General features: G+C 36.5%; 1 protein-coding gene across 7 annotated transcripts in view; it reads right to left on the reverse strand.

The window, feature by feature from the left end:
* The window catches only part of CCSER1 (coiled-coil serine rich protein 1), a 626,451-nt gene that overhangs the window by 282,779 nt on the left and 316,282 nt on the right, over nucleotides 1-27,390 (reverse strand). For all 7 annotated transcript variants that reach the window (XM_048304321.1, XM_048304320.1, XM_048304322.1 and 4 more), the window contains one exon: nucleotides 3,169-3,252. In XM_048304321.1, the coding sequence (XP_048160278.1) occupies nucleotides 3,169-3,252 (84 nt within the window). The remainder of the gene's footprint in view (nucleotides 1-3,168; nucleotides 3,253-27,390) is intronic.

Consider the following 27,390-nt stretch of genomic DNA (forward strand, 5'->3'; position numbering starts at 1 on the left):
CACACTGCAGTGGAAAAAGATCGATTTGGGAAAATATACGTAAAGATGCAGTTGCAGGCAAAGCTGGCTATGAGACAGCTGAGGTTCCAAACATCTTCGTGTCCAATGAAAACTAAGATGTTAATTTATTTTGGTTATTTTAGGGAGAAAAAAGAAGAAAAGAGGAAAGAAGAGCACATTCCCTACAGAATGGATATGCTTAATTTGATTTCCTGGATAATATTTTCACAAATGAGTACAGTTTTGAGACAAGTGATGGTTTGAACACAAATTTTCAGTTCCTGCCGAGGTTTACCATTTCCACTAAGGTTTAGAGCAGGTTTGGGTACCTGACATAGCTGAAGCAAGCATTTTTCAGGAGATAATGAGAGAATAGAAGAACTAATTCCACTTCCCGAACCTACCTATATTCATTTCTACAAAGACTGACACACTTCTGGTGACAAAGGGAGTCAATACAAAATAATCACTAAAAAATAGAACAAACTCAAGGTTTCCTTCATAATACACTCAAATGAGGTAGAAACACTTTTCTAAAAGCATTTAAAAGTTAGGGGGAAAAAACACCACAAGGGAGGGAGGGGAAAACTACTAGAAAAGTCTAGCAAATCTAGAGGAAAGCAAGAAGCAAAAGCTCCCAGAGAGCCAAAATTTACCTGAAGTTCACTTTAGGTTAGTTGAAGAGCTTTAAAGTAAAACCAGCTAAACTAAGGATTTTACATCTATACAGGCAACCATTCAACTTAAATGCTGGAAACTACAGATTTTCATGTCTTTCTCAAGAAGCACAAAACTGACTCCTGCTCAAATCAATTTTTATGTGCTACTTCTGAATTAGCATCATGATGCCATGATTTCAAGACAGGCAAGTTGCATTTACAAATTTTGTATTTCCATATTCAGAGTGACAAATGGAACATGGGCTGCTCCAAGATACAAAACTAAAAATGCTAGTCTTCTATTAAGTGCTATGTCTGTAATAAATTGAAGCTATGTGAAAACACATACAGTTTCATTAGCCAAAACTGACTGCTCTTAACTTTTGTAAACATTTACTTTCCAAATATTTACAAACACATGAATAAGAGTAGCATTTGCAGAATATTAAAGCATGTTTCAGATCAATTTTTGACCAATTTTATGCAAGGAAGGAAAACAGTATCAGAATTTCCTAGCAATCAATTAATTTAATTCATTTTTAACAGCTCTGAAAAGAGAGCTTACTTCCCCTGCATGAAGCTCTAAGAGCGCCTCACACAATCAGGAGCAAATCTCTTGAAGTGCCGTGGTGGCAGGGCCCCTCCAGAAAAGGGCACTGGATGTGCAGTATTGAAATAGAAGATACAGTAGAGATTTAAAAAGTATCCCTATGACTGTAGTTAGAAACTCAGATAAAAACAAAAAACAAAACAAAACAAAACAAAAATCCATTTTTTCAAAATCCTGTGGGAACCCACTCCTTTTTTTCTAGGTTTCATAAACTAAAGTAGTTTCTGTCATAGCCACCTCCCAACCTGGCTTTTTCAGTTCAATTAGGAGTAAATAAGATCTACTGAGTCCTTTCAAAACTTAATTTCAAATGACTAAACATGATCTCAAGAATCCCACCTGCACTTCCTTTACAAGTCCTAGAGTATCAAAACTGAAGTCAATTGATCATGGATTAAATCCATGATACTTACTTTAAATCATACAGAAATCCTTATTTCATGGCCCTAAGATGTTGCACTTTTTGTCTACTATGACAGTTCCCTGTGGGTCTTCTCCAAGTGATGTATACACAGATCAACTTTGACAACACTAAACAGCAAATGAGCCACAGCTCCCTGTGTCAATACAGGGTTATTTTACACGGACAAAATTGTCCACCAGTTAAATAGCATATGTTCTGAATTAGTCTGATATAAAATTAATGCTCCAGGACTGTGGAGAAGCTTGATGTACCCTGTGTCCCATTTTGTCATTTAATTTTAGACAATAATTACACAACACAACATTTCTTAATGTAGCCAAATACGAAACAAAGAATATTGATGATGTGTATATATTTTGCAGACATTAATACAGCAAAGAAATCTTCCACTCTTGGGTAGGATTACATTTTTCCCATGCAATCTAAAACTCAGTTATTTGGCATAAAAATATACTGGTGTTTTTAGTGAGTATATAAAATATGCAGTAATAGCTAGACCTGAATTAATTCTGTTCGAGTTCTGAGCTAGTCGTGAAGCATGAGACAGAAAGGCACAAAAAACCCCTGAGACAGGTCAGCTAATTAAGATCTAATTAGGGAAACAATCCCTTGTCCCAAAGGGTGCTTAGACAAAATCCTAGATGCCCACACACCTGCAGCTTTCATGGAAGGGATGTACATGCTGAATGTCTCCCTGACTGTGGTGACCCTATCTTCCTGAATGTGGTGACTGCTTCCCCTGCCAAGTGTTTAAGTTCTCTGCTGTGAGAGAGGAGGTGGAAACTCCCTCTCCTTTATTTAAAAATACTGAAGACATCCATGCTTTAACCCCATTCCATCAAAAAAGCAATCTTAAAATTCTGTTAGCAAAGCCTTAACAAAACAACAAAATGCATTTTCATGTGTTTAGGTTTTTTTTTAACTGCTGTATCACGTATTTTGTTTCAGTCACTGGAAAGTACTTTGTCAATTCTTAAAGCAGTAGTAGCCAAGCATTAGTAGCTCATATGCTAAGTAAAGATTCAGCAAGTGCAAGAATATTTATTATTTTATGCAAAGACATCTATTATGGAGAAAAAAACATATTTCCTTTGCTCCTGAACAATCATATAGATGAGAAAAGCAGTCCTGGGAGAAGTAATGACAATTTATCAGGCATGTGCATGGCTCTTCAAGATTTCTGGCATATGCATACAGTGCTGTGCTTATCTGCCTCTGATCAAGACAACTGTCAACACAAGCTTTTCAAAGAAACTTTTACAAGCAGTGAATCTAGACAGTAGCCACTTCAGAGGCTGACAAGCCCCTAGAAAAGTACAGTCAGTGTTACCAGAATGATTAACATAGCCTTAGGCTAGTAATTCTGTAGCAGGTGTGAAATTGCATTTCTTTAATTTCTGGTCTCGAAGTGACATTATCCGGTAAAGGAACTCAAAACCACCAACAAAAAACCCCCCATTACTTCTGCTGCTTACCAGCTCCTCCCGAAGCTGGGCTATGAGTTCATCTCTCTCCTTCAGCTGCAGCTTCAGCACTGAGCATTCATCTTTTATTCCATCCTACAAAAACATCAAACAGATGTTATAATAGGCTTAACACTTCTACTTTGCTCATGACAAGAAAAGGCTGTTTCGCATAGTGTGAGATAATTACATTCAAATAATGAAACTCAATTTTCCTTTGTCATGTGTGGTATTTTCAATAACATTTTCTAAGTTGCTGCATAAACAAATTAATGTATCCAAAGACATTGCATAGAAATTTGAATAGCTCCCTGCAAAGAAGTCCATTTCACTGTTTTCTAAATCTTTTAAGTCTTTTTACTAAGGGATGATCCTATCAGGTCATTTCTTTCCATTTGAGAAACAGCTATGAAATGTTATAATTTTAATCATACAAAAAAACATTAGAGAAATATCAATTTAGAGCATTATTGCAGAGCTCTTGATCTTGGAGAAATGAAGAAGAACGTACAACAGACATCCACTGGAAAAGGAAAGCACACTCCCCATCCATACATCTTTTGTACCACATCAGCTAAAACAGCAGCAGTTCTGGTATTAACTGAGGGAGGAAAGAATGTAGTTACCACTTACTGAAATAACCACTATAACTCAATTTGACCTGTATGAAACTGACTCTATAATAGCTAAAACTGCAGCCAAGCCCAGGCCCAGGAGGAAGGCTGCAAGCTGTCCCCAGGAAACTTCATGAGTTCATGTAAGTCTCAACATCGTATTTCAAGAAGAAATATCAATCATGTAGTTTTGTGTTGTTCTGATAAACATCCAAGGAGAGAAACTCAAATTAACAGACTGAACTGTTGAAAAATAAAAACCTAGCAAACTAACCAGCCAACCAGCTGGTCAAACAACTGTAACTGAAGAACTCTATTTTTACATCCTTCTAGCATGGCAACATTTAGTTTGGGAAGCTTACTAATCTGGAAATTTTACTATTAGGGAAAAACAGAAACCCACAAGCCATATGACAAGAAAACTTTTGGAAATCTGGTGGTATATTCACAACACTTATTCTGAAAACAAAAAAACTGGACCTCTAGTTATCAGCTGATAACAGTGTAAGAGCATAGAAATTATTTAGATTGTGTAGAGTTCAGCGGTTCTAAAGGGTATAACCAGTGTGATAAACTTGCACTCTGTCAGTACTAATGTGTTTGTAAATCCAAATAAACACAGAAATACAGGACAAAAAAAGTAGAGTGTAACCCCATTTTCCTCACATAAAAGGTTACCATTATTATCGTTCAAAGTAATTATATTGCTCATCATCTGCCCTAACAGAATTGGAAGAAGAAACAAGACACATACACATCAATATTGCAAATATTTACAACAGCTGCAATGGAAAGAGATACACCATCTCTGGCCGCTTACATTCTACTTCAGTACTACGTACAGATCTTCCGAAAGATCCAAATTCAGAAAAAAGCCAGCACATGCATTATCTGGTAGGGAAAAGCTCACAGAAATTTTCTTTATTATATGCTATGGAAGCATTTTACTATCTACTAGCAGATTAATGTTTAGGAACATTAGCTGAAAATAAATTTTTTGCTCATCCCAGAATACAGCCCGCAGCACTGAATATGATATTAGTACATATTTAACATTCCTGTTAGCAAAAATATCTGCTTCTAAAAAATATGGTTTTAAGTATCAGCAACTATTATTTTATCAAAGCAAGGTCTTTATTTTAAAAAATGGTTTTAAAAACAACATGGCATCAGCTATTGTACCGCAAATTTTTGTTACATTGTTCTGAGTTCTTTTTGCCAGCACAGTTTTACACTGTTGCTACCTTTTGAATTTCTCCTTTTTAACTTAAAGGAAAATAGAATAGTACAACACACAGTGGAAAAAGGAAAACATCAAGGTCCCATAGCCAAGACTATTACAAAAATATCTTTCAGAAAGCATACACAAGCAAACACAGCAATGAGGCCTGTAACAGCATGTCTCAACCACAGCAGGAAGGATTTTTGAGATGAGCTTTGGCACCAGGTTTTGTCTAAGAAGCAAAGCAAACTAATGAGAGCTTGAAGAAAGATTCTGCCTCACAGAGCTTCCAAAGAATTAAAACCTACAGTGCCTCTCTCCTGGCAAAAAGCAGTTGTGCACCCAGCTGGATCTTCCTCACACATGCAAGGAAATGGACCCCTCTTGCTCAGCACAGTTCTCCAGGCACTTCCATATTCCATGAAACAATTGTCTCATAAAATTTAGACCATAACCATCCTTGGAGCTTGGAGAAAAATATGCAGGGCTGAGGTTTTTCCCTTGCATGGCCTCATTCCAGCAAAACTCTGATTAATACTTGCCAGTGGGACATGGTGCTTGAAAACCAGTGCCCTGCAATTTCTGGGATATTTGAGACTGTTAAGTTTGGACTCTATGATGATTTTGGCTGAGGTAGAGTTAATTTTCTTCCCAGCAGCTCATATAGGGCCATGGGTTTGATTTGGTCTGGAAGAAGTGTTGATGAAATAGAGTTGCTTTTTTTTCTGCTGAGCAGCACTTACACAGGATCAAGGCCCTTTCTGCTTCTCATACCGCCCCTGCAGTGAGGAGAGGAGGGTGGCACAAGGAGTTGGGAGGGGACACAGCCAAGGCAGCCAACTGATCCAAGGAATATTCCGTAAAATATGGCATCGTGCTGGGTATATAAAGCAAGGGAAAGAAAGAGGAAGAAGCGATGGTGTTCGTCTTCCCAAATCACGGCTATACACGATAGAACCCTGCTTGCCTGGAGCAGCAGACAGCTGCTTCTTGCTGAATGCAGAGTAGAATTAGGATTTTATAATCTCATTTTGCTGCACAGTATCTGCAGAGGCATCAATCGTTCCTCAAATGCAAGAGAGTGAATAAAAGACAGGAAACATACTGTCAAGCAGTTGACTGCAAAAAGGTTTGGGCAAGTTCAATATCCCATCCACCTGTCTGAATGTAGCATTAACAGAATAAAACATGTTGCAGAAAAAACTGTTGCCAAAACACCGAATACAGTTCCTCCAGAAAGTAACTACTGAAAGCCACGGCAGAGGAGGCTCCAAGAAAAATTTTTTCATGCAAGAACCAAAATATTTCAGTGAAGGATTGTGTGCACGATAGCAAAGAAGTCGCATGTTATTGAAAGGAGTGGAGGGCAGCAAAAACTGGTGGAATGCTGTGTTATTCATTAGTCTGTGGGCAAACAGCAGTGTGTATCTGATAGTGTGAATTCAGGAACAGATCATCTCTACTCCTTAGGAGGTCTGAAATGCTTCATTATCTGCTGAGAAACTATAACACAGGGCAAAGCTGCTGTGGAAAAAACAAAAAATTTGTTGAGAAAAGCTTCTCAAGGTGAATGAGAAATAGCAGGCACAGTCTGATGGGGATTTATAGTACAAAAAAAAACAACAAAAAAAAATCCCAAACCCAAACTGCCCAGAAAACCAATATTGCCTCCTAATGAATTGTCACAGCAACAGATATTAAAGAGGAAATAACTTGAAAAGGATGGCCTGCTTTTAGGAGAGCATTCACTCAATGCGTTCTAAATCTACACTGCAATTACTAAGCTGGAAAAAAACATTTCCCTCGTGAAGTAGGGCTTTTTAAATACACTTTGAATACTCTGGGGCTGTGACAGTCAGCCTCTTGCTATCTCCACATTCCAGTAGATACTTGACCCATGTATTCCTATGCTTAGAAAACTAAGCCCAATTATAGTGTGGGCATGATGACATATGCAAAATATTTCTCCTGCTTTTTTCAGCCCTTACAATATTTATAGAGTGTAAAAGAAAAAACAGATTGTCCCATAAGTAAAGTTGAATTCATAAGCCAACCAAAATCAATTTAGTGTCCACAGATTTAGAAGTCTGCTAGGTGACATTTACTTCTTCTATTTACTAAACTAACACCCTCTGCCACTTTGATTCCTTACCTTTCTGCAAAATGAGTTTATACCAATATTTTATCAACGCTACCAGTCCAATGAGAACATGGATGCTATGAAAATATCAGTCCAAATAATTCAATCTACACTTTAGGCATCTTTTCATAAACTACCTGTATACAATTGTAGCTTTGAGGCCATTTTGCTGAGCTTAACAAATTATACATACATTCCATTCCATTATTATTCTCATTGTTTTTATGAATGCTGTTCATTATTTTATTATGAAAAAAGGATAAGAATTCTGCTCTCCGTTGAAGTAAGCATGTCCATGACTCTGGAAATGCTTGATAAAAAGTCAATTAACACCTCATTGTTGAAGAGGACTGTTAGACACAGCATGATCTGTAAAGAGAACTACTTTCTTTTATTAAATATAGATAATCAAAAAGTTTTTCAGTCTAAATTCCAAATGTAAAAAAAGCAGCTGTGTGCAAAAAGCTTTCTGTCATTTTCTTCACTTACATCCTCTGATAGTTAAAAAAATTCCACTAGTTAGCTGCAAGTTCATTATGGATCTGCTGTAATTATTGTACATATTTACGGTCAGAATATTCCTCAAATTATCATCCTTTTACTTATTTTCAGTTGTCAGCTATGACAGTGATTGCTATGTCTCAGTGCCAGTATTTTCCTGGTTTAGTTTAATTCTGCTCATTCGGGAAAATGCTAAACAGAACAGCAAATCTGTTTCTCCTCAGATCAGTTCACAAGATGAAAAATGGTGCTGTGTGTGAAGACCGCTGAAGCAGGTTATGCATAAGCGCCAAAAAGAATAATCATTTTAATTTTGTAAACTTACTTTATACCTCTTCATACTTTGGAACAAATAGGAATGTCGTGCTTACTGTGATCAAAGTGCTATAAACAGAACTAACCAAGTATTCTGGAAGATAAATTTAATGCTTTTCCTCTGATACTAAACAGACTATGCTTCCAAAAAAATACCATAAGGTTAGAATATAATAAAACTCATTTGATAAATGTGCTGAATCTCAGATGCTAAATAGATTGTTTACCAACTTTGGCTACTGCAAAAATCAACAATTACTTAAGATATAGTGTCTTAAGAAAATAATCCTGGAACAAACCAAACTAAGAAATTTAAAACTGAGTATCAGGTCAAGAAAGGTACACAAATGCCATAACAGCTGAAGCTTCCTCTAAGTTATGCAGCAGATCTACGCAGAAAAATTAATAAATTTCTGGATAACTGTCTAGAACATTCAGAGAAAACACAAGGCTTAACATGCACAGTATTTTTCTGCAAACAGCATTGGAGTCTAGACTATGGACTGTGGATATCTTCTATGGTTCACTTTATCCCACCTGACACCTGAAAAGCAACAAGTAGTTTTGTGGATCTTACAGGAAATTTGCAGAGGAGCACTCTTATCTTTCTCCAAACTGAGACACCACTTGTGTTTTAACAAAAGGAAGAGCATCTACCTATTTGAGGTAACACGAGTAGACTGCTGGATATTACAGCTCATGTTTTCAGAAATGAGTTTTCTGTCAGACCATGAGTAGCTGCATTGTTCATTGTTACTCTTGTTTTAATGAAAGTCTAAATGATCCTAACATTAGCAGAGAGCCCAAGTCTGCATTGTTTCATGTGTCAAAATGAAGTCAGTGGTCTGGTCCCCGATGTAAGTAAACCATGGCACCTCACGTACACAGTGTGACTTTTCCCATTATGTGCTCACTCTAGCTGTACCTACTGCATCACCTTGTATCTGTTCTATCAATTCCTTTCAGTCACACCAAGAGAAAAATTATTTGGCTGGCTGCATTTCTCACATGTGCAAGGCACATTGATTTTGTCCTTTGGCTCATCTGTTGTTTTGGTGCCTTGCCAGTCCAGTTAGTCTTGTCTCTAACAATGCTCCCAAAGAACATCCCTGCTGATTGCAGGCAATGGTCACACTTAACTTGCCTGCTTCTCATGTCACACTGCCCTTCCAGCTGTTGCTGAAGCCCAGAACAAGGGTGAGAGCAAGTCCATGCTTCAAAAATTCCCATTAAAGCATAACACAACAGCTCAGAGCCATCTCCCATGACCACCTTAACCCAGCAGACGCAGATTCTCACTCCAAGTTATCTTTCCAGTAGGAAAAACGCAAACAAATAAAATCCTTAATCAGCTTTGTAACCCCTGATCATACCAGAAACAGACATCACTTTGTACATCTTTCCACGCAGCTCCAGTATTCAAACGACTTCCAAAGGAGCAACTCTCCATTTCTTTATCAGGAAATCAAATGGAGTTTGGGGAGCAGAGGATCTGATCTTTTAATGATAAATAAGGGCGATTAAGCCTTAAAAAGACTTATGCAATATTATAACATATTCTAAGTTCAGTTACATGGAACATGTTGATAAATGTTTTACTGGGCAAATTAGGGCAGTTATATCCATTTAAATACTAGAATTCAACTGATATTCTACTGTGAAGGTAACACTCAAAGAGACTATATAGGCTACACGACTTTGACTTCAGACATCTATGAATACAAAGCTAAATAATGTTTTCTTCACAGTGAGTCATAGTTAACTCTGAAATACAGATCGACCAAATTAATTAGGATTTTTTTTTTACTCCTGCTGAAATTTTCTCTCTGAGAGATAATAAAAGGCATTATGTTTAAAAGAATGGAGCTTGATTAATAAACTGCAGAACATAAAACTGAATGATTACACCAGGGGAAGCCCAAGATGTATCTAACCTGCAGAAATCATGAATAGCAGCCAAGAGCATAACAAAATACATTAATGTATTTTTCCCAATATAATCAATCCACTTATTGGCCCTTTATGGCCAGAATTCACACACACAATATGACGCCTCCTTAGGTGATATCCCTAAATAAACTCTACATTCATGAAGAGAAAACAAGTGAAACAAAAGCCCTCAAACTTCCTTTGGTTTTCAACCTGCTGTGGAACACTGTAATTGTTCCTGCTTCCTTAAGATAAGACAGGTGTATTTCCTATTCATCTCCTCCATGACTTCCATTGTTTTATAAATCCACATGCTTATTTCACAACTACTGTCATCTGTTAGAAGCTAGCAAATACCTCCTTCCTTACATAGGATATCCTGTATGTCTGATCATCATCCACCCTTCCTAGCTGGACCGTGTCATTCATTTGAACCTGGTAATCAGGATTCTGCTGAGAATCAATGCTCAACTGTATGTATCTTTTTTAAAATTTTACTTCAGAAAGTACTAAGGAGGTCTTTTCAAGGAACTATGCACCATGTCTGAAAGTCCTCTTTCCTCATTTGGAAAAATAGGATTGTGCTTCCCTTTGTGCACTCCACTGTGTCTGCTGACACTGAATCTCAGCTGCCTTTCATCTTTACATCATTTAGAATGATGAAATCTTTCTGCAACATTTCAAACTCCATTTTAATCCTGATTATTCTGCACCTTCTAGAAGTATAATTCTTCCTTTAATAAATGACTACTTATGGCTTTTGTACTGTACACCTAGTCTGCCATTAATCCAAGAGAAGACTTTTCTACTCATCATCTTATTTTTTAAAAGCCTTTGATGAAGGGCTTTGTTGAAAGGTTTTTGGAAATTGAGTTAACTACACAAAACAGATCATCCTTATTCACATGCATGACTCTTCCAGTAGATTTCTGAGGTCTGATTAAAATCTCAGGAAGTCAGGTTTGTTCTCCCCCCTTTATTATATTCATTCATGGTTCAAGCAAATCTATTTTCCAGAACAGTTTCTACTAATTTAACCAGTAACAAACTCAAACTAAAAGAATTTTTTAAAACCCCAACAAACAAAAAGCAGTTGTCTATTTCCATCTGTCATTTAGCTACGAAGATTAAAACGACAGATAACAGGCAAGACTAAGCAGTTCAACAATTTCTCATACCAGTTTCACACCTAGAATGAGTAGCTGGTGCAAGAGATTCCTTACTCTCCGTTGTTCCATTACTACTCTCAGATATCTTCAACTGGCATTTCAAGACTCATTCCTTGGATTAGTTCGCCCAGTGTTGCTGGTGCATCTACTGATGTGGAAATAAACACCAATTTTTTAATTATATTTATTATTTTTCTTCACAATAATCTTATTTGCCAAGAGTGCTTCTGTAATCACCAATTTTCTTTCAGCGCTGCAAATTCTCTGGAAGACCTCATTGCACTTATTAATTTGACAAAAGCCTTCTATAATCAGGGTGGGGTTTTGTTTGTTTGTAAGCATATGTTTAGCAATTTAATATTGTCCTATTAACTCTCATTTTCATTAGGGGTAAAATACTCTATTCATATCTAATTTTTTCCCTAATACCAAATCAGCAAAACCAAAACCCCTTCACACTTTTACATGCAAACAACCTTATTAATCATGTAATACATATAGACCAAGTCACATGAAAGAATACCCATAAAATCTATAACTTTGTGCAAACATAATTTAATTTACAGTTGAAATGCAGCCACTTTTTCATTTGTATGTCAGTTTCTTTCTGCCAAGCAGCATGACAAAAAAACATTCAGGCCAAAAAATAAAGCAAAAATATCTGCCAACTGCAGCATTTTTGTAAAAGTTTCATTACTGCCATACCAGTAAATGTATTTCTTCATATTCAGAGAATAATGTCCCTACACAAAACCTCATTTGTCTAAACAGGAGGAGACAACTCCAAATTGGATCCTGGCTGCCCTGTGAGGAGATCAATAGAAAAGTTTCTTCTAGCTCCAACAGCACAGGCCACTGAGCTCAAGTCTCCCCTGAATCCACCGTAGTCTCCTACTATCAGCTTGTATACGTGACAAAATATCCACTATTTTATGCTGAATTCAATATTTCAGCTCTAAAATATTCTTTGTCCTGCCCTCCAGGAATCATAAGAAAATTTCAGACAGGAGGAAAGGGAAGTGCTATGAAATAGTGACTTTGGCTCTTTCCAGGTGTAAGGAAAAATGTGACAAAATGTACACAAAAAGGACAAAATATATATTTGTATTTTACCATTACTGTTTTTAAAGCCAAATCAAGTTTTTCTTTAGTATCGGAATAAAAAATATACAAAAGTAATTTTTGATTGATGAGGATGATTCAGGGAAGAAAGCAATGAATAAGTTTTTAGATCTTCTAAGCACACTAGAATTAACAGAAGTAATCTTATTAAATGCTCTCAAGAGAGTAAGAAAGGAGAAGAGATCCAGCCAGCTCTGCTTGAGGTTATAATTATGAAAATAACATGTCATTCCAGGAAAGACTTTAGGATCAAATATACAAATGCTTGCATACATGGATATTGTGCAAAGAACTAATACCTTTTCTTGGATAACCTTTAAGTACACCAGCCTAACTAATTTATTCCAAAAGGTTCCCTAGGTCCACAAGGGTGACACAGAAAAGAAAAAGACCTTCAGATTTAGAAAAAACAAGACCCCAGAAGTACCATAGACTCTCTTTATATCATGAAGGTGTATTGAGAGAACATGATGTCCTCTATATTTCATACTTGTAATTTGCTACTGCTTAAAGACTTTCAAATAGACATCCTATACAGTACTGCTGACCCTTTAAAGAAAATATCAGTGAATAGAAAAATCATGCACAGCTGGTGAGCAAATCAGCAAATCATTTTAATATTTCAGAACATCTTGCTACATTTTACATAACATTTACACATATAAAACATGAAGATTTTTTCCTGCCTTTATCATGCTTGCTAAGCACAGTCAAATTTGTTTCTCTAAATAAAAAATTTTGTATATCCTCTTTCACCTACATCCATTTAGTACACTGAGCTCTGACACACATTACTTCTCTAGAACCACTGAGGTTTTACCTCTACTTATCATTAGGCAAGAAAAGATTCTGAATTACAGTGAAGGTAATTCACTGTAGTGGTCAACCAGCTTAACTAGACTATACATTCAGCTTGACTCCCTCCTAAACTGCATATGCTATTATTTACTGACCTTAAATGGAAATGCATTTTTCAGCTGAGAATAAACCTTTGTTCAACCAACGGGACATTTTGCTGCAAGTTTATGCAGCTATGTCAATCTTTAAATACCTTCAACTTCACATACATACAGAAAATCTCATTTCTGGACCAACAGTAAGGTCATTACAAAAGAAAAGACTTGTTTATCTTAATGGTTTTTGAGGAAAAAAAACAACAACAAAAAAGGCTTTGTCAGATAACTGAGACAAACTAAATTCAGCTATCCTAAGTTAATTGTCCTATGACAGCATAACTACATACAAAATTTAAGACAGATGATACAACACCAACTATAAAACCTACCTAGTTTGGCCAGCATAGAAAACAGTACAGTCTAATTAGTACACCACTCATCAGCATAATGAACATGCTAATACAGAACTGCTCCCCCTGTTTCTGAGCTACCATGTAAAGAAATATATCAGTGCACTAAGCCAGGTAGAAATAAAATTCTCTGCATAAAATAATATAAAAATATGCCTGTGGGATTTTACTTAAGAGCATCTAAATGCTGGTAAGCACCAGGTAACTCCATCGGTTAGCTCTGATTTGCTATTACGAGACTTTATCTGATACAGACAGGGAAAGTTGTGGGGTTAGAATCTAAGAAAAAAGAGGTGTTTTTTCTAGATGTGTATTTGCATGAATCTCTTTCCACTCATAAATCTTACTGTTTAATTCTCCAATATTTGTCATTATGAAATTGGTTATGAAATAACCTTGCAAGCTCTTCTCTGCTCGTTTTGCACAAACAAAGAAATATGCCAAGAAACTCAGCCAAAAATGAGCTCGATGTTATTTTCTTTAGGCAGTTTCCCCAGAGAGCCAGTTACTAAAAGATTTTTTGTAAGTCATATTTTACATGATATGTGTGTGCCACAGAAGCATTAATTATTGTCACTTGCAGTGCAATACTAGACCTCATTACGTTCCTGCAGGATTCTTCCTTCATCACCATTACATGGACTTAGCTGTTTACTCTTTCCAATTTTGACTATTAAAAAGCATATTCAACTTAGAGTATACCTCTGCTTTCTCCTGCTTTTTGTCAAAAATGGGAAAACAGATGCATTTCAGTGTCCATTTTTTTCCTCGGCAAGTGTTCTATCCTCTACTGCCAGAGAAGCTTAGTCAATAGATGTGGTGAACAAGACCGGATAGATTAATGAGCTCATTATAATTCATTAAAGAGTGATGTGGGGATGACTGCCCACTTTAATTAGCTTTATTACTGTAGGAAATTGTTTCATATGCCAAGCTCATCACCAAGCATGCCTGGAAAACATTAGAGTGGTAATCAGACTTGATACGAGAACCTTTCATTAGCCTGTAAGGCTAAAGGCACTTATAATGACAAGGAAAATATTAAAAAGATGGACATGAGAGTGGCTAGCATAAAATAATTTATTGTCTCTAATAATTCAGTGATAAACTACACAATGGTGATTTCAAGTTAAAAATTTGGTGGAACAGCTGTGTTTCCATGGCACACCATGTGCTCTTCCTGTAATCATGACATTAACTGACAGTAATAGATTTAGAAGGTTTAATAGGTCAGGTTTGCTCAGATAATAAATCCTAATGCAAATTAACTATGACTCAAATATTTTAATGAAAATCTTAATTGGAAACTGGATTTTCTTCAGGAATACATGAGCCTCTTTTACCAGTCACCCCTCAGACTAGCAGACGCATTTCCACACTTTTTTTTACTAAGTTGCAGGTAAACAACAGGTAAAAAATATTTTAGACAAAAAATGGTAGACAAAACCAGATAAAAATACGCAGATAAAATTGTAGAAGATTTGGAAGGAGAGAAAGAGAAAATTAGCATAAGAGTTTGTTTCAGTCTGCAAATGCCACACTGAAGGAAGGATTATGTTCTAGGATCCACTTTTTTAAGGTTTAAAGGCCTAGAACATATTCACAAAGTTTCTCAACATTAATCAAATGGTTTAAGGTGTAATCTCTGTAACCTCAATAATTTATTCCAATCATGACTACCTTATCATTTTAATTACAGTCTCTTTCACTCTAAGCAACAGTAAACATTCCAAAGCCCTACCTTCCTGATTAGTTGTATTCTGAATAAATTGCTTAGTATTATCCAGTTCTGTAACTAATCAAGAGCTTGGCATTTGTTTTAATACAAATGTTAAGGAAATACCTATAAGTACCCCTGTTCTATCCACAATCAGAGCAAGTCATGAGACTGTAGCATAAATTAATAATTGATAAGATCGTAGATGATCAAATTTTTCAACAGTATAAAATAATGAAGTATGGCAAATTATGGCTGAGCATATCTTTACTGATAGGAATTCTTTCCATTTTAAGATAATTTTTGGGTGGGTTTAGAGTAGCATATTGGAAGATTCCCCCCCCCCCCCAACCCTCCACTATGCAAGGTAGTTAAAGAATGTACAATAAAACTGCTTCCCAGCTCTCAAACATACCATTATATTTTCATGCCTTGTGCTGTTGAGCCACTCCAAACACCCATCACCTCAAAGCAATTCTTTCTTCTCAAATTTTCACAAGCATAACACTAGCTACTCTTCAATTTTCTAGTGCAAAAGAGCACGTTATCTTCCGGACTTCACAACAGAGCAACTGTCCATTGTTATTTTGCTTCTTGTACGAAAATTGGTGTCCTTAGCACCTCAGCCCTTTGCAGCATTCCCCTCAGGAAGTGGCTCCACCAGCTATTAGTTGAGTGTGATACTATTTGGACTGACAGGGCAGCAGCATGTGACTCTTACGTATTTTCAAATTCCTGTTGAAATACGGTGCATGTAAGCAACGCAAATGGAGGGCTAACAAAAACATACACAGAAAGCCAACACAGAGACTTTTGGGATGACTTCTTTACAGTTCTGTGTGCTGTTATCCTAAAGGCAGTTGTTGCTACTGCACTGCGGCTCACAGAACTAATGAAATAAGCCTTACAAAAGCCTTCCGACATAGGTCATTGTTGTGATCTTAGAGAAGAGGAAGCTGAACAAAAAGGACAATGAAAAGATAGAATAAATCTCAGGGTTTTATTTTCCATTTCTTGCCATGACCATAACTCAATTCTCTTTTGCTTGTTATGGCTCTCAGACCCCTTAATCCTCTTTATCCTGTATTACACCTGCATCAGACATAATTAAGGACTTTCTGGTTTTCCTAAGCCAATGCTGGTTTGGAGCCCAGGACTTTATACTCCCCGAAGTCTTCCAGATACTTGAGAGCAAGTAGGGTGAACCTAAAATTGAAAATATTTACTATAGAATTCCTGGGTGTATTTTCAATCATTGAAACAGATGGAGGGATTTTTGCAGGTCTTATTTTAGGATTGATTAATACTGATTTCCCAAACAGTTGGAATTTGTATGCTTCTCCCTCTTGTACATAATCTTTTTGAGGGTCAACAGGATCCTTAGCAACTATACTATGAGTATCTAGCCCAACATGTGAACTGGGAAACATTTTACATTTTAATAGTCCAAAGTAAGGAGAAACATTTTCTGCAGTTTAAGATGTGAAACAGTGAAAATAGAAACAAAACAGCCCCACTGCACCAAACCACCCCCTTTCACATCCAAGTGGAAGGATTTGAACTGATTTTGGCACAGTCATCTGACAATTGTACACATTTTATTCTCATAAGACTACACAACCAAACCATTTGTACAGCTAATACATAAAATTCTTATGACAAACCTGTTGTTTAGATGTTTTGTAAATTACAAATACAATAAAAACATAGTAGGAAAATAATCTGATTATGTGTGAAGAGAATACTTCTTTAGAATACTATCTAAATTCTTCATCAGTATAACCTGTTCATGACAAATGACTTATCCAAATAACATCACTGATGTGTGTCAATCTATATTACAACTTAGTCTTTAGGACTCCCACTTCACAGATGTACCAGACCTCTGTCATTCACCTTTATTCTTCTTTTTTTTAAAGCACTTACTGTCCTATAGTTCATACTCTTCCTTCATACATCTTTCAAAAAGCTTGAACCCAAGCATCAGCCCCATCCATAAAAAGAAAGAATGAGGTAGAGACAAAATTAAGGGAACTAATCAAAAACTATCAGCAAAACAAGGCTAGAATATTAAAGACTACATGTTTATGTGCCTAAAATAAAAAGCAGATTCTGCCTATTAACCTGGACCCTGATTTTCTTAGCACATATAGGTTTAATAACTGCTAGCATTGAGTACACGCCTTCTCATTTAGCTAATTGTGTGTTTTCATGTTTCAAAGTTCTTTGTCTTCTTGCTCAATTCAAATTACACAGAACAGTTAGCTTATGTCAGAAAGTCAGAAGAAGAAGAAAGGGTTATTTTCTTCTCAGTTAACATTTCTTGATTGGAGATGCAATGAAAATCTGAATGAAAGAAGCTGATGCCTCTCACTCTAGCTGGTGGACACAGAATACTGGTCAGCTCTCAGTGAGAGTCCATGTGCCCTTGTCAATGCTTTGAACACTTGTCATTCAAAGATTCCCAGTCTGACAGAAAAACAAGCAGAATTTAGACCCAGCTATTAGTCCCCAGCTGCTGCTATATTTATACACCATTTGTAGTAACTTTGTCCTAGAAAAGTCAAATGCTATCCCTGGAAATATAAAAGGCTGATTTTACAGTAAAAGAGCAGAAGTTTTTGCTAAAATGAATAGAGAAAATTCATTAAAGTGTGAAATTTGTTGTGGTAATAATACACATGGTTTCATCTGACTGCCTTCACCCCCACCCCAGAATTTAGATGTGTGAAAATCCTATGACAACAGTAACAGAATGACTTAGAAAATTATGTAAGCTCTGGAGACTGTCCTTCAGCACCTTTCTCACTGTGGATGAGTAGTTCAATTAAGGCTATAAACTAGAGAGAGGGATGACTTCTATACCTATATATGATTAAACATCTGTCCCAGTGAGGTACTGATCTTTAAAGATGGTATTAAGCACTTTCTATCTCACAGGTTAAATCTCCGAAGCAAATAGTAGAATTTACTTTCCTTGTTGATTGAATGACTCATTTTCACAGGAAGTTTTCATCCCATTAAAAGGTATCTCCAAAGGAATCTCCTTCATGTTATACTGAGACACGGCTTTGTTTCTTCCGTCTGCCATATATAAAACAAGAACTCACGAAAAAGGCTACGAAAACCTTACCACCACACCTGTGACCTATAACAGAGAAGCCAGTCGCATCCAGTGCAGGGCCTGCTCACACCCTGAAGCAAACGGCAAAACATTAGAAAACTTACTGTCATTTTAACAGGCTTGAGTAAAACAGAACCAGGCAAAGGTCATGAACTTAATCTGTTGTTGTTGTTGAAAACTTGAGAATTTTTAAGGTTAAACAAGTTTGCCTGTATATTTAACAGATACAAATGCAGCATGCAGACACAGCACCACTAAAGCTGCAGCACAGCCTTTCTTTCATGTACACAGAAGCAGATCGTGCCCAGGTGAACACTGCTGCAAGCACTATCACTAACAAAACACTTACTTTTGCACAAAATTCACCTTCTACCTCTTCGCCAAAAGGCTGTTGTCACAAAATTCATGTAATCAGATTCTCATCCTCTACATATCTCCACAGTTGTATGGAGACAGATGATGGTTTACACTACATATTTTCCCAACCCATAAGAATAGGCTTAACACTTACTACTGGGTGTTAGGAAAATTAATGGCACTATGAAAATTAGAAAGTCTGTGTTATACACCTACAGGAGAGAACAGCATCTTCTTACATCCTGCAGAGAGATGAGTATAGTTTTCAGAAACCTGAAAAACCCAGACTGATTTCACAAAGGTGTCAAACAGAAAAAAAACCACAGAGGAGAATTTTTTCAGCAAAAGAGAGGCATAGATTTTCTTGATTCAGTGGAAAGAAACAGCTTATGGGAGAAACACAATGGTTTATGGGATCATAAAGATCAATCTGGGCAACCCCCATTTTGCTGTACACAAGAGCAATGTGTGTTCTGTTTGGTATCTGACTGCCCAGCTAATTTATAATTTTTTTACTCTCATCCCTAAAACTTTTAACATTTTTGGTATGCAGTAAAACCTGTTGACAAAATGATGAAATTATTTCACTCTTCCTAAAATATCAGATGAATTATCTACTGTTTAACCCTATTTTCAGCATTCTACTAAACCTTACAACAATGAAAATCCTTTTGCACAGACATTAATCAGCTATTGTATAACCTTTAGAAATACTATTAGCCTTTGTAATCCAGTCCATTAAATGCAAAGTAGCCTATATGCATTAACTATTATATCAAAATTATGAATGATATCGAACTATTAACTATGAATGATATCAAAATGCATTAAACTAGGCACCAAAAGTACATAAAATTCTAATCTATTAGAAAAAGAGCTATTTGCTCATCATTTGCTGCACAAGAAGTTTGCTGGCTGAATCACCTTTCTCAATGTTAAAATTCAATGCACATATATGACACAACTGAACAGGAAAACTTACATAAACCAGTGAATTTCTAGAGAGAGCAGCCTGTTATGCACACTAACAATTCATGGATTTGGATGCTGACATGAAGTATAGAAACCTGTCCAGTGGCTGTAACCAAAATCTCAAAATTCTTCTAAAAAATCTGCATCTCTGCAGTTCCTTATTTGATATAGGTGACAAATTATACAGCAAGCAAGGGTTACCCTTTAAATTTATTCTTATACCCCTAACCAGCTCCATGAACAGTTGCTAGAGGCTACGTATATATAAAGCTCAGTCCCAATTCAGACACGGTTTCTTATCCAGTAAACCTGCTGGTTGAAACTGGGATGGGAAAGGATTATTCTTATTTTCAAAGTGATGTTTTCTCCCCTGCATATCAGATCCAACTCACCAGAAAGTCTAATTAAGTGCCCAGGCTTGTGTATGTGGTGGCAAAAAAAAACCCTCCAATCTGTGAGGGAAGGAGCTTTAGAAGAAGGGTAAATGAGTAATGTAGTAAAAGAATGGATTAAATAAGACACAGAGAAAAGAAGACCATATGAAAGAACAAATAAGAAAAATCATGGAAAAAAAATTAAATTAGAGGAAGTTAGCAAAGATAATGGAAGAAGAATTTACAGCTGTTGATAACAAAATATGATTAAAATGAAAGAGAAGCAGAATAAATGCCACAGAAAACCTGAAATGTTTTTTTTCTGCTACAATTTACAATAATCAACAATAGAACAGATTCAGTAATGTAAATAGTGTCATATTATGTATAAGCAGAATCTAATTTTCTTGTACAAGAATCTAAAATGAATGTTTTATGAAATGTCTGAACTTTTGATGTCTAAGAAAGTAATTTGCTGGAAGACTTGGTGCAGTATTCATCTTTCATTCTTGCCTTGAAAAGGCATGAAATCCCGCAGAAATTACCTAGAAGAAATAATGGCTTAAGGAAGGAAGTCAAGGTTACATGAAAAAATGCCAACAGTTGAAAAGTTCTATGTATTCAATATTTTTTAGAGGCAGCCCCACTGAAAAATTGCTGTTCCAGCAGAAAAAGAGACTCAAATCAATGAAAAAGGAGCAAAGGATAGAGAGAAGAGTTTGATGCTAAGAGGTAACGTTTTAAAGAGTTACAAAAAAACCCCAAAAAGATCAACTGGACCTTGAGTAGATGGTGCATCTGGAAAGGAACATAAGCTAAGGATCATTTCCCAACAGCGGAAGCTGAGAATTACAGATAGAAAACAAAGGGCCAGAGCAAATGACATGGCATGAGGAGGACAGCAGACCACATCTGGATGCTGGGTGAAAAGTGTGGGCCTTGACAGAAGGGCAAACATGCCTCATATTTTTCAGTTTGGTTTTTTTTTTTTTTCTGTTCCCCGGGCAATGCCATAATAACTATCCATTATTTTGGTGTAATTTTCAGTTTCTGGGTTCAGATAAAAGCCAGCTCACACATGGCTGGCAGAGCACTTGATCTCTGCCTCTTTAATTCAACCTGTGTCTTAAAATAGACACATGTTGGGTTCATTCTCCTCAGACAGAAAGGATGGATCACCAACTCATGCAAGCTTCACTAGTTAAGATTTCATAAATGTTTTATGACTTTATATAGTACCTATTTCAGTATCAACAGAGTGATAAACATAATGAATGTGATTTAATGGAAGAATGTATATATAAATCACTAGACAGAACTGACAGAAAATCATACAAATTTACTCTAAGCTCCATATAATAATCAAAATAAAATACCAGATGGTGGGTTTTTTTTCACTGACAGAAACATTCTCTCTGTGCTTTATGTCACTATAATAATCTTTGTGATAGAAAATGAGTTAACATATTGATTACTTCCCCCCTCTCCTTTAATGCAGGGAAAACTATTATAAGAAGGTATCTGGCTTATATTTAAACACAGAATGACCAAAGAGCCATCCAACTAATCAGAGGATAGTGCCAACATGCACAGCCTAAGAAACCAGAAAGAGACTGTATCTCATTTAATTCCCTTCTCAAGCTTTCCACTGCTGAAAACCAGGATAGTCATTGTCTTACTGTTCAACAACACGTTTTTAAAAGCATAGTACAAAATAAAAAAAAATAAATAACTAAAAAATTTTTCATTACAGAGGTTTTCTAAATGGACCAATCAATCACTTACATCTGTAATTTGCTAAAGGGGAAGTGTAAGAGGACAAGACCACTTTGTAAAACTGGTTAATTTATATATAGAGAGCAAAACACTCCGGCCTGCAACAAAATGCAGCATGTTCCTTCTTGTGTGCTTCGTGGGGTTTCATCCAGACTGCTGGGGTGGATGGCGAGATTAATCTCATCGTATTTATGGGCTAGAAGAGGCCCCACTTAGGCTGCAGAACTCAAATTGCATATATCAGAGAATCACGACTGGAGAGCTCACCAAAAGCTTTTTGCAGGGACAGGAGAGCCATTAAAGGGAATACTACAGTCCAGAGCACAGCCTACAGGGCAGTGAAAGGGTGCACAGTCATAAAAGCATACAGCGACTAAGACTGGGGTGGGAGAAGACATTAATCCAAGGAGTGACTTCCTCTTTCATGAGAGAACTGGCTAAAAATGGCTGTTACTACTCTGCCCAGAAAGAAATCCAACATGAATTGAGGTTTCCAAAACAGAAATAACTCCAAACACAGTGTGAGAGACTCACACTAAAAATGTGGACTTTTACTGTAATTAAAAGGCTAAGAAATTTACAAAGATATGGAATTTGGGGTCCAAAAGGATAGGACAAGGAAATTTGACTGTTTCAGCATGGATCTGAAAGCCAAGACGGGGCTTTTAAAAGCCCACTGTCTCAGGAAGGTACCCCTTGAGAGAAGGTGAGGAGGATGTATGGACTGAGTCATACTGAAGGTGGAGTGGTTTTCTGTAAACTTCTGAGGGAGAATATTACACAGATTAGATGAAGTACAGCACCATTTCAAAGTGAGAGATGCTCTTGGTTACATCCTGCCACAGTCAGATATAAAACATGTCAAATAATTTCTAAAATTTACAAGTTTATGATCAGGCATAAAACTTGGATCTTTCATTACTTGAGCTACAGCTGAAATATATGCAAAAACCACTTTCTAATTCAGCTGCTCACCAGAACATCTTAAATTAAAATTAGATTAAAATATATAATTTCAATATGCAATTTCAAGTTCCCAAAAAGTGCTAATGCTATGTAACCTTAGTTAAAAAAGCTGTAATAAACAGGATCAAACCAAGGAGATGCCAGTATGCTGTACATGAACAAATACAACAGGAATTCATCTCTTTTCAAATAGGTTTAGTAAAAATCAGAATATTTACTTAGTCAAAGTTATCTGACTCTCATCAGGTAACTAATTAAAAGAAATTGTGCTCATTTAGACTGTTATTCCAAGCACTTTCTGAATATAATTTTTGGTTTTGGAACTCTTTCATAATGATTTGACAGACTTTCATCTACACAACTATGTTCTCAAGGTTTGAAACACATATTATATTATTTGATAAATGGATAACCCAGCGACCCATTAATTGTGTAACTTCTCACCAAACAAAAAAGCAACATTTCTTTTTTGAAGTATCAGGTTGCAGCTGTATCCCTATCAGAAAGGTTAAAGAGATTTATCTTTCAAGTACAAATAGGATGGTCTTGAGATTCATCAAACATTCATTGTGGGATCACAGGTCCGTGCTTTCTTTCAGCAGACATTCATTACTGTGCACTCACTTGGCAGATGCGTAATATCCAAACTGCCTCGTTGCCATGAGATGGCTGTTCATCCCTAACATCAAGTTTGTTGGAATGATTTCCCTACACATCTGAGGGCATGACACCACTTCTGCTCTTGTATTTTTAAGCTATTTGTACAACAGCACTCCCACGTAAAGACACTGACAGTAAAGGTAGCAGATTGTCACATTTTATTCTGAATCAGACATGGCCATGTAATAAAGGAACGCTAGCTAAATCCTGGGGCTTTTTTAAAGGAAAGAATTGCTATCACAACACCACTCAAAATCAGAATATTGTTGCATTATGAATATGCAAAAGATTTTTAGTTGAATTGTTTGAGTGCTGGTGAATTCTGGTTTTATGTACTGAGTTCCAATAGTTGGGCCCATTGCTTAAGAAAACCTTCCTGCTCAGTATGACTGCTTTCTTTTTGAAAAGCACAGTTTTAATGACTCTTGGATTTTATTTCTCCAGCACTAAAAATGCCAGATATGTGCATTAATGAACCCAAGCACACATGCCAAGAAAAATATATGCTATTACACCTTCTTCTAAGGAAGTTGTTGCAGCTAGTTAAATTTTTCAAAATATTTATCAATTCAAGGAGTACACTACGGTAAAGCGTCTTGAAAGACCACATGCAGAAGTCCTGTGTGTAAAGCAAGACATTAGAGGTCTAGAAATAACTTTTCATGAAAACTGAAAGATATTTTTGGGAAAACTGCTGTAAAATCAATATATTGACAGAGGCATCAAAGTTATATGGACATTTCTTGCAGCATCTTGCAGCACCAAGTGAATAAAATTCAGTTGATAAATGTATTAAATAAAAAGTTGAGAACAATTTAAAGATTGTGGTGGCTTTACGAAACAGGAAAAACATATGTACTACAGTGAATTTGGACTTGAACAAGTTCTCCCAACTGAAGGGAAAGTTCTATGACCTTACTTCTTTAGAAATATATTAAAAGTACTAAAATAAGTAAGTGCCTTGTGTATCATTTCAGATGTATGTTTGGGTGTGCATTTTACAAACCATGTACAATTCACAAATTCTATTTTCAGACAACCTTATTTCTCCACATGCTGTGTAAATAATGCAGCTACTTTTTTAAGACTTCACTTATATAAATACCTGCCGTGACTAGAGTAAGCTTTCCTCTATTTTAATCATCATCAGTGACATAGCTCAGTGAATGCTTTTAAGTGATATTAAGCACTTTTGCATATTCAAATGAATCCGTAATGGATTTTATAGTAACTACTAGAAATATTTTGGAAGTCTTTAGGAAGGTGTTTGCAGACCAGCCCTCAAAGATAAAGTCATAAGCTACCTAAAACATAACCAACTCTTGGCAGTTTAATCTTAAACACCGTAGATGGTCGCTCTATTTGTAATTTCCGAACATCAAACTTCTGCACAAAGCTTTGTGACGTACCAGAGCGGGCATCAGCTGCTCTGAAGAGCAGCATTTCTTTTTTGTACAGATGATGTTTACCAGTGGCTCTTATGAATCTTTAGCTTTAGGTAAGAGCAACTCTAAAGAGACTTGCCTTGAAGAAACTACTGGGTATTTGAGTGCAAAATACCATTTACTTTCAGGTCTTATGCTAAGCATAAAACCTAAGGAGCTTACATCACTAGGCACTCCCGAGAACTTCAGTTAAAACCAGCCAGTTTTGAGTAACAACATAACTACATCTGAAAGGGCTACATTTGAGAAAGAATGTCTTTCCTGAAATCATACCATTTATGCTTAAGCTTTTTTGCTTTACAGACACTTAGAAATGGGGACGGATGAGGGAGGAGGAAGAACCAAACAATGAGAAAAACAACTATTTTGTTTACTTCTGACAACCTTGAAACTTCAGCCAGAGCTATATTGCCTTGATTTATTTTAGCATTGAACTTGCACACTTGACTCTAAATATCCAATTAATCTCCTGTCTCTCTGCCCCTTCCTCCCCCATGGAAACCTCAATGATGGAAAACTACATTTTCAAGTTAAAAAAAAATTTAGTGATTTTCATTTGATCAGGCAGAACTAAGTTTTTTCTTAGACATTGCTGATGCATCCTTTTTTGCACAGGCAAAATTTCACAAATCAAATACAATGCTTTCACAAGAGGAAGAGAAAAATGTTTCTGCAGAAGCTTACTGTAAAAGCTCCTGGAAAGGGACACTAAATTCATTGGGCTTTCTGAATACATAAGATAGTTTAAGAAAGATCTTTACCTTCCTAGTACAGAAAAAATATTTCAAGCAATTTGAGTGGGACTGGACAAAAGGTTGACAAGAGATTATTTGGCATCCTGCTCTGTTGGAAAGATTTAATAGAAGATGGCTGATGTGACTATAATGGAAAGGCACAATTTTTCCTCCCTTTCCATAAACACGTAGAATGCAGAAGACAGCTGCAGTTGACTTACCCAGGAATCGCTGAAACTCCCACTTAAAATGATCTTTGTCCTTCAACCTTCATTGCTGCAAACAGGGTTGGCAACTTCTGTTCAGGTGGATTTCGGACAACCTATAATTTCCCAAACTAGTACATAGGTGGCATACTCCAAATAATGGAGAAGGTAGTGGCAACTACAAGACCCATCAATGAGAGTACCTGCAGCTCAGTGAGATCACAGGAACCCTGCTCAATCCTCTGCCCATGAGTAAATTCTCATGCTAGCACAGACCTCATCTGGAATCCCCTTACATAGCCACAGCCTTTTCCACAAAAATGACCAGAGTAAAACTGCCCCCACCCTCGTGAGGGATGCTGTCCTCCAATCCATCCAGCAGTCTCACACTAGCTCCCTTCTTCAAATCTAGCCTTTGGCAGGGGCTCCCAGCCCTGACCAGCCTCTTCCAGCCCCTACACAACAGAGCCTGGACAGATGGGAATTTAGCAGCAGAAAGCCATCTACTTTTCAGTATAACCTTTTCTTCAGAAAACTAACCTTGCTACCATGAGTCCATCATGTCAGAGGAGCCGGCATTAGGGAACTGCTAAGCCGTGACATTTTCATACCGATTGGTCAACGAGGTAGAGAAGCATCAAGCCCTTGACTTTTCTTCCTGTAGGCAGGGTATGGCCCATCAGCCATTTGGTGGCTATCCCTGATTCAGATATCTTCTACTACTCTTTGCCATGTGGCTTTCCTACTACTGATTATGTTCCTGCTGTTCCCAAAAAACATTCATGCTTTATGAGGTGTACAATCACATCATACCTGTAATCTTTCCAATATGACACATTTAAGGTTTTCTTTTATCTCCATTCTGTTAATTGCTTTGCTAAAATTTAATTGAAACATTGCTATCATATGCTAATAGCTACAAAAATTTGATGGATATATTTAGGAATAAGAAATTAGTGCTGTAACAGAACTTCAACATGAATCTGTCTTCATAAGCAGTGTCTACTGAAATTGTATTCTTTTTTTTTTATTCAGAAATTATATCTTCCTTTCCCTTATGAGTGGAAAGGAGCTTATTTTCTACCAAAACAAATAGGACCAAATTTTACGGCTTTGAGTAGTTCTTTGTTTTAAATTAGATAATTGGAAAGATGAAACATATGTCATGGTTATAATTACATGACATTTTCACTCCTCTACCTGTTCCTAGCCTCTCATCCACCTGCACAGCAGGAAACGGAGGGATAAAGCCAGTTATTTCTTTAATGGAGTTTTCATTATTATTTGAATTTTAATTTCATTATCTGTTAAACGTGAAAGAAATGTTTGGTTCCTCTTGTGATATTAGGGAAGGGGAAGGAGGCTTTAAAAGAGAGAATAATCAGTAAAGAATTATTGCTTAGAATTCAGTGATAAAGACTCTTATCCTAAACTTCAGACATTATGTACATAATGAAATAGATGACTACTAAGAACTTAACAAACAAACTTTTAAGACCATCAGCCATTTGAAAAATTTATTCAATCTTATGGTTTTTTATAGCAGCTCTCTTGATCCAAACTTATTTATTAGGGACAATGTGAC

The sequence above is a fragment of the Corvus hawaiiensis genome, chromosome 5 (genome assembly GCF_020740725.1).
Source record: "Corvus hawaiiensis isolate bCorHaw1 chromosome 5, bCorHaw1.pri.cur, whole genome shotgun sequence".
NCBI classification, from domain to species: domain Eukaryota; kingdom Metazoa; phylum Chordata; class Aves; order Passeriformes; family Corvidae; genus Corvus; species Corvus hawaiiensis.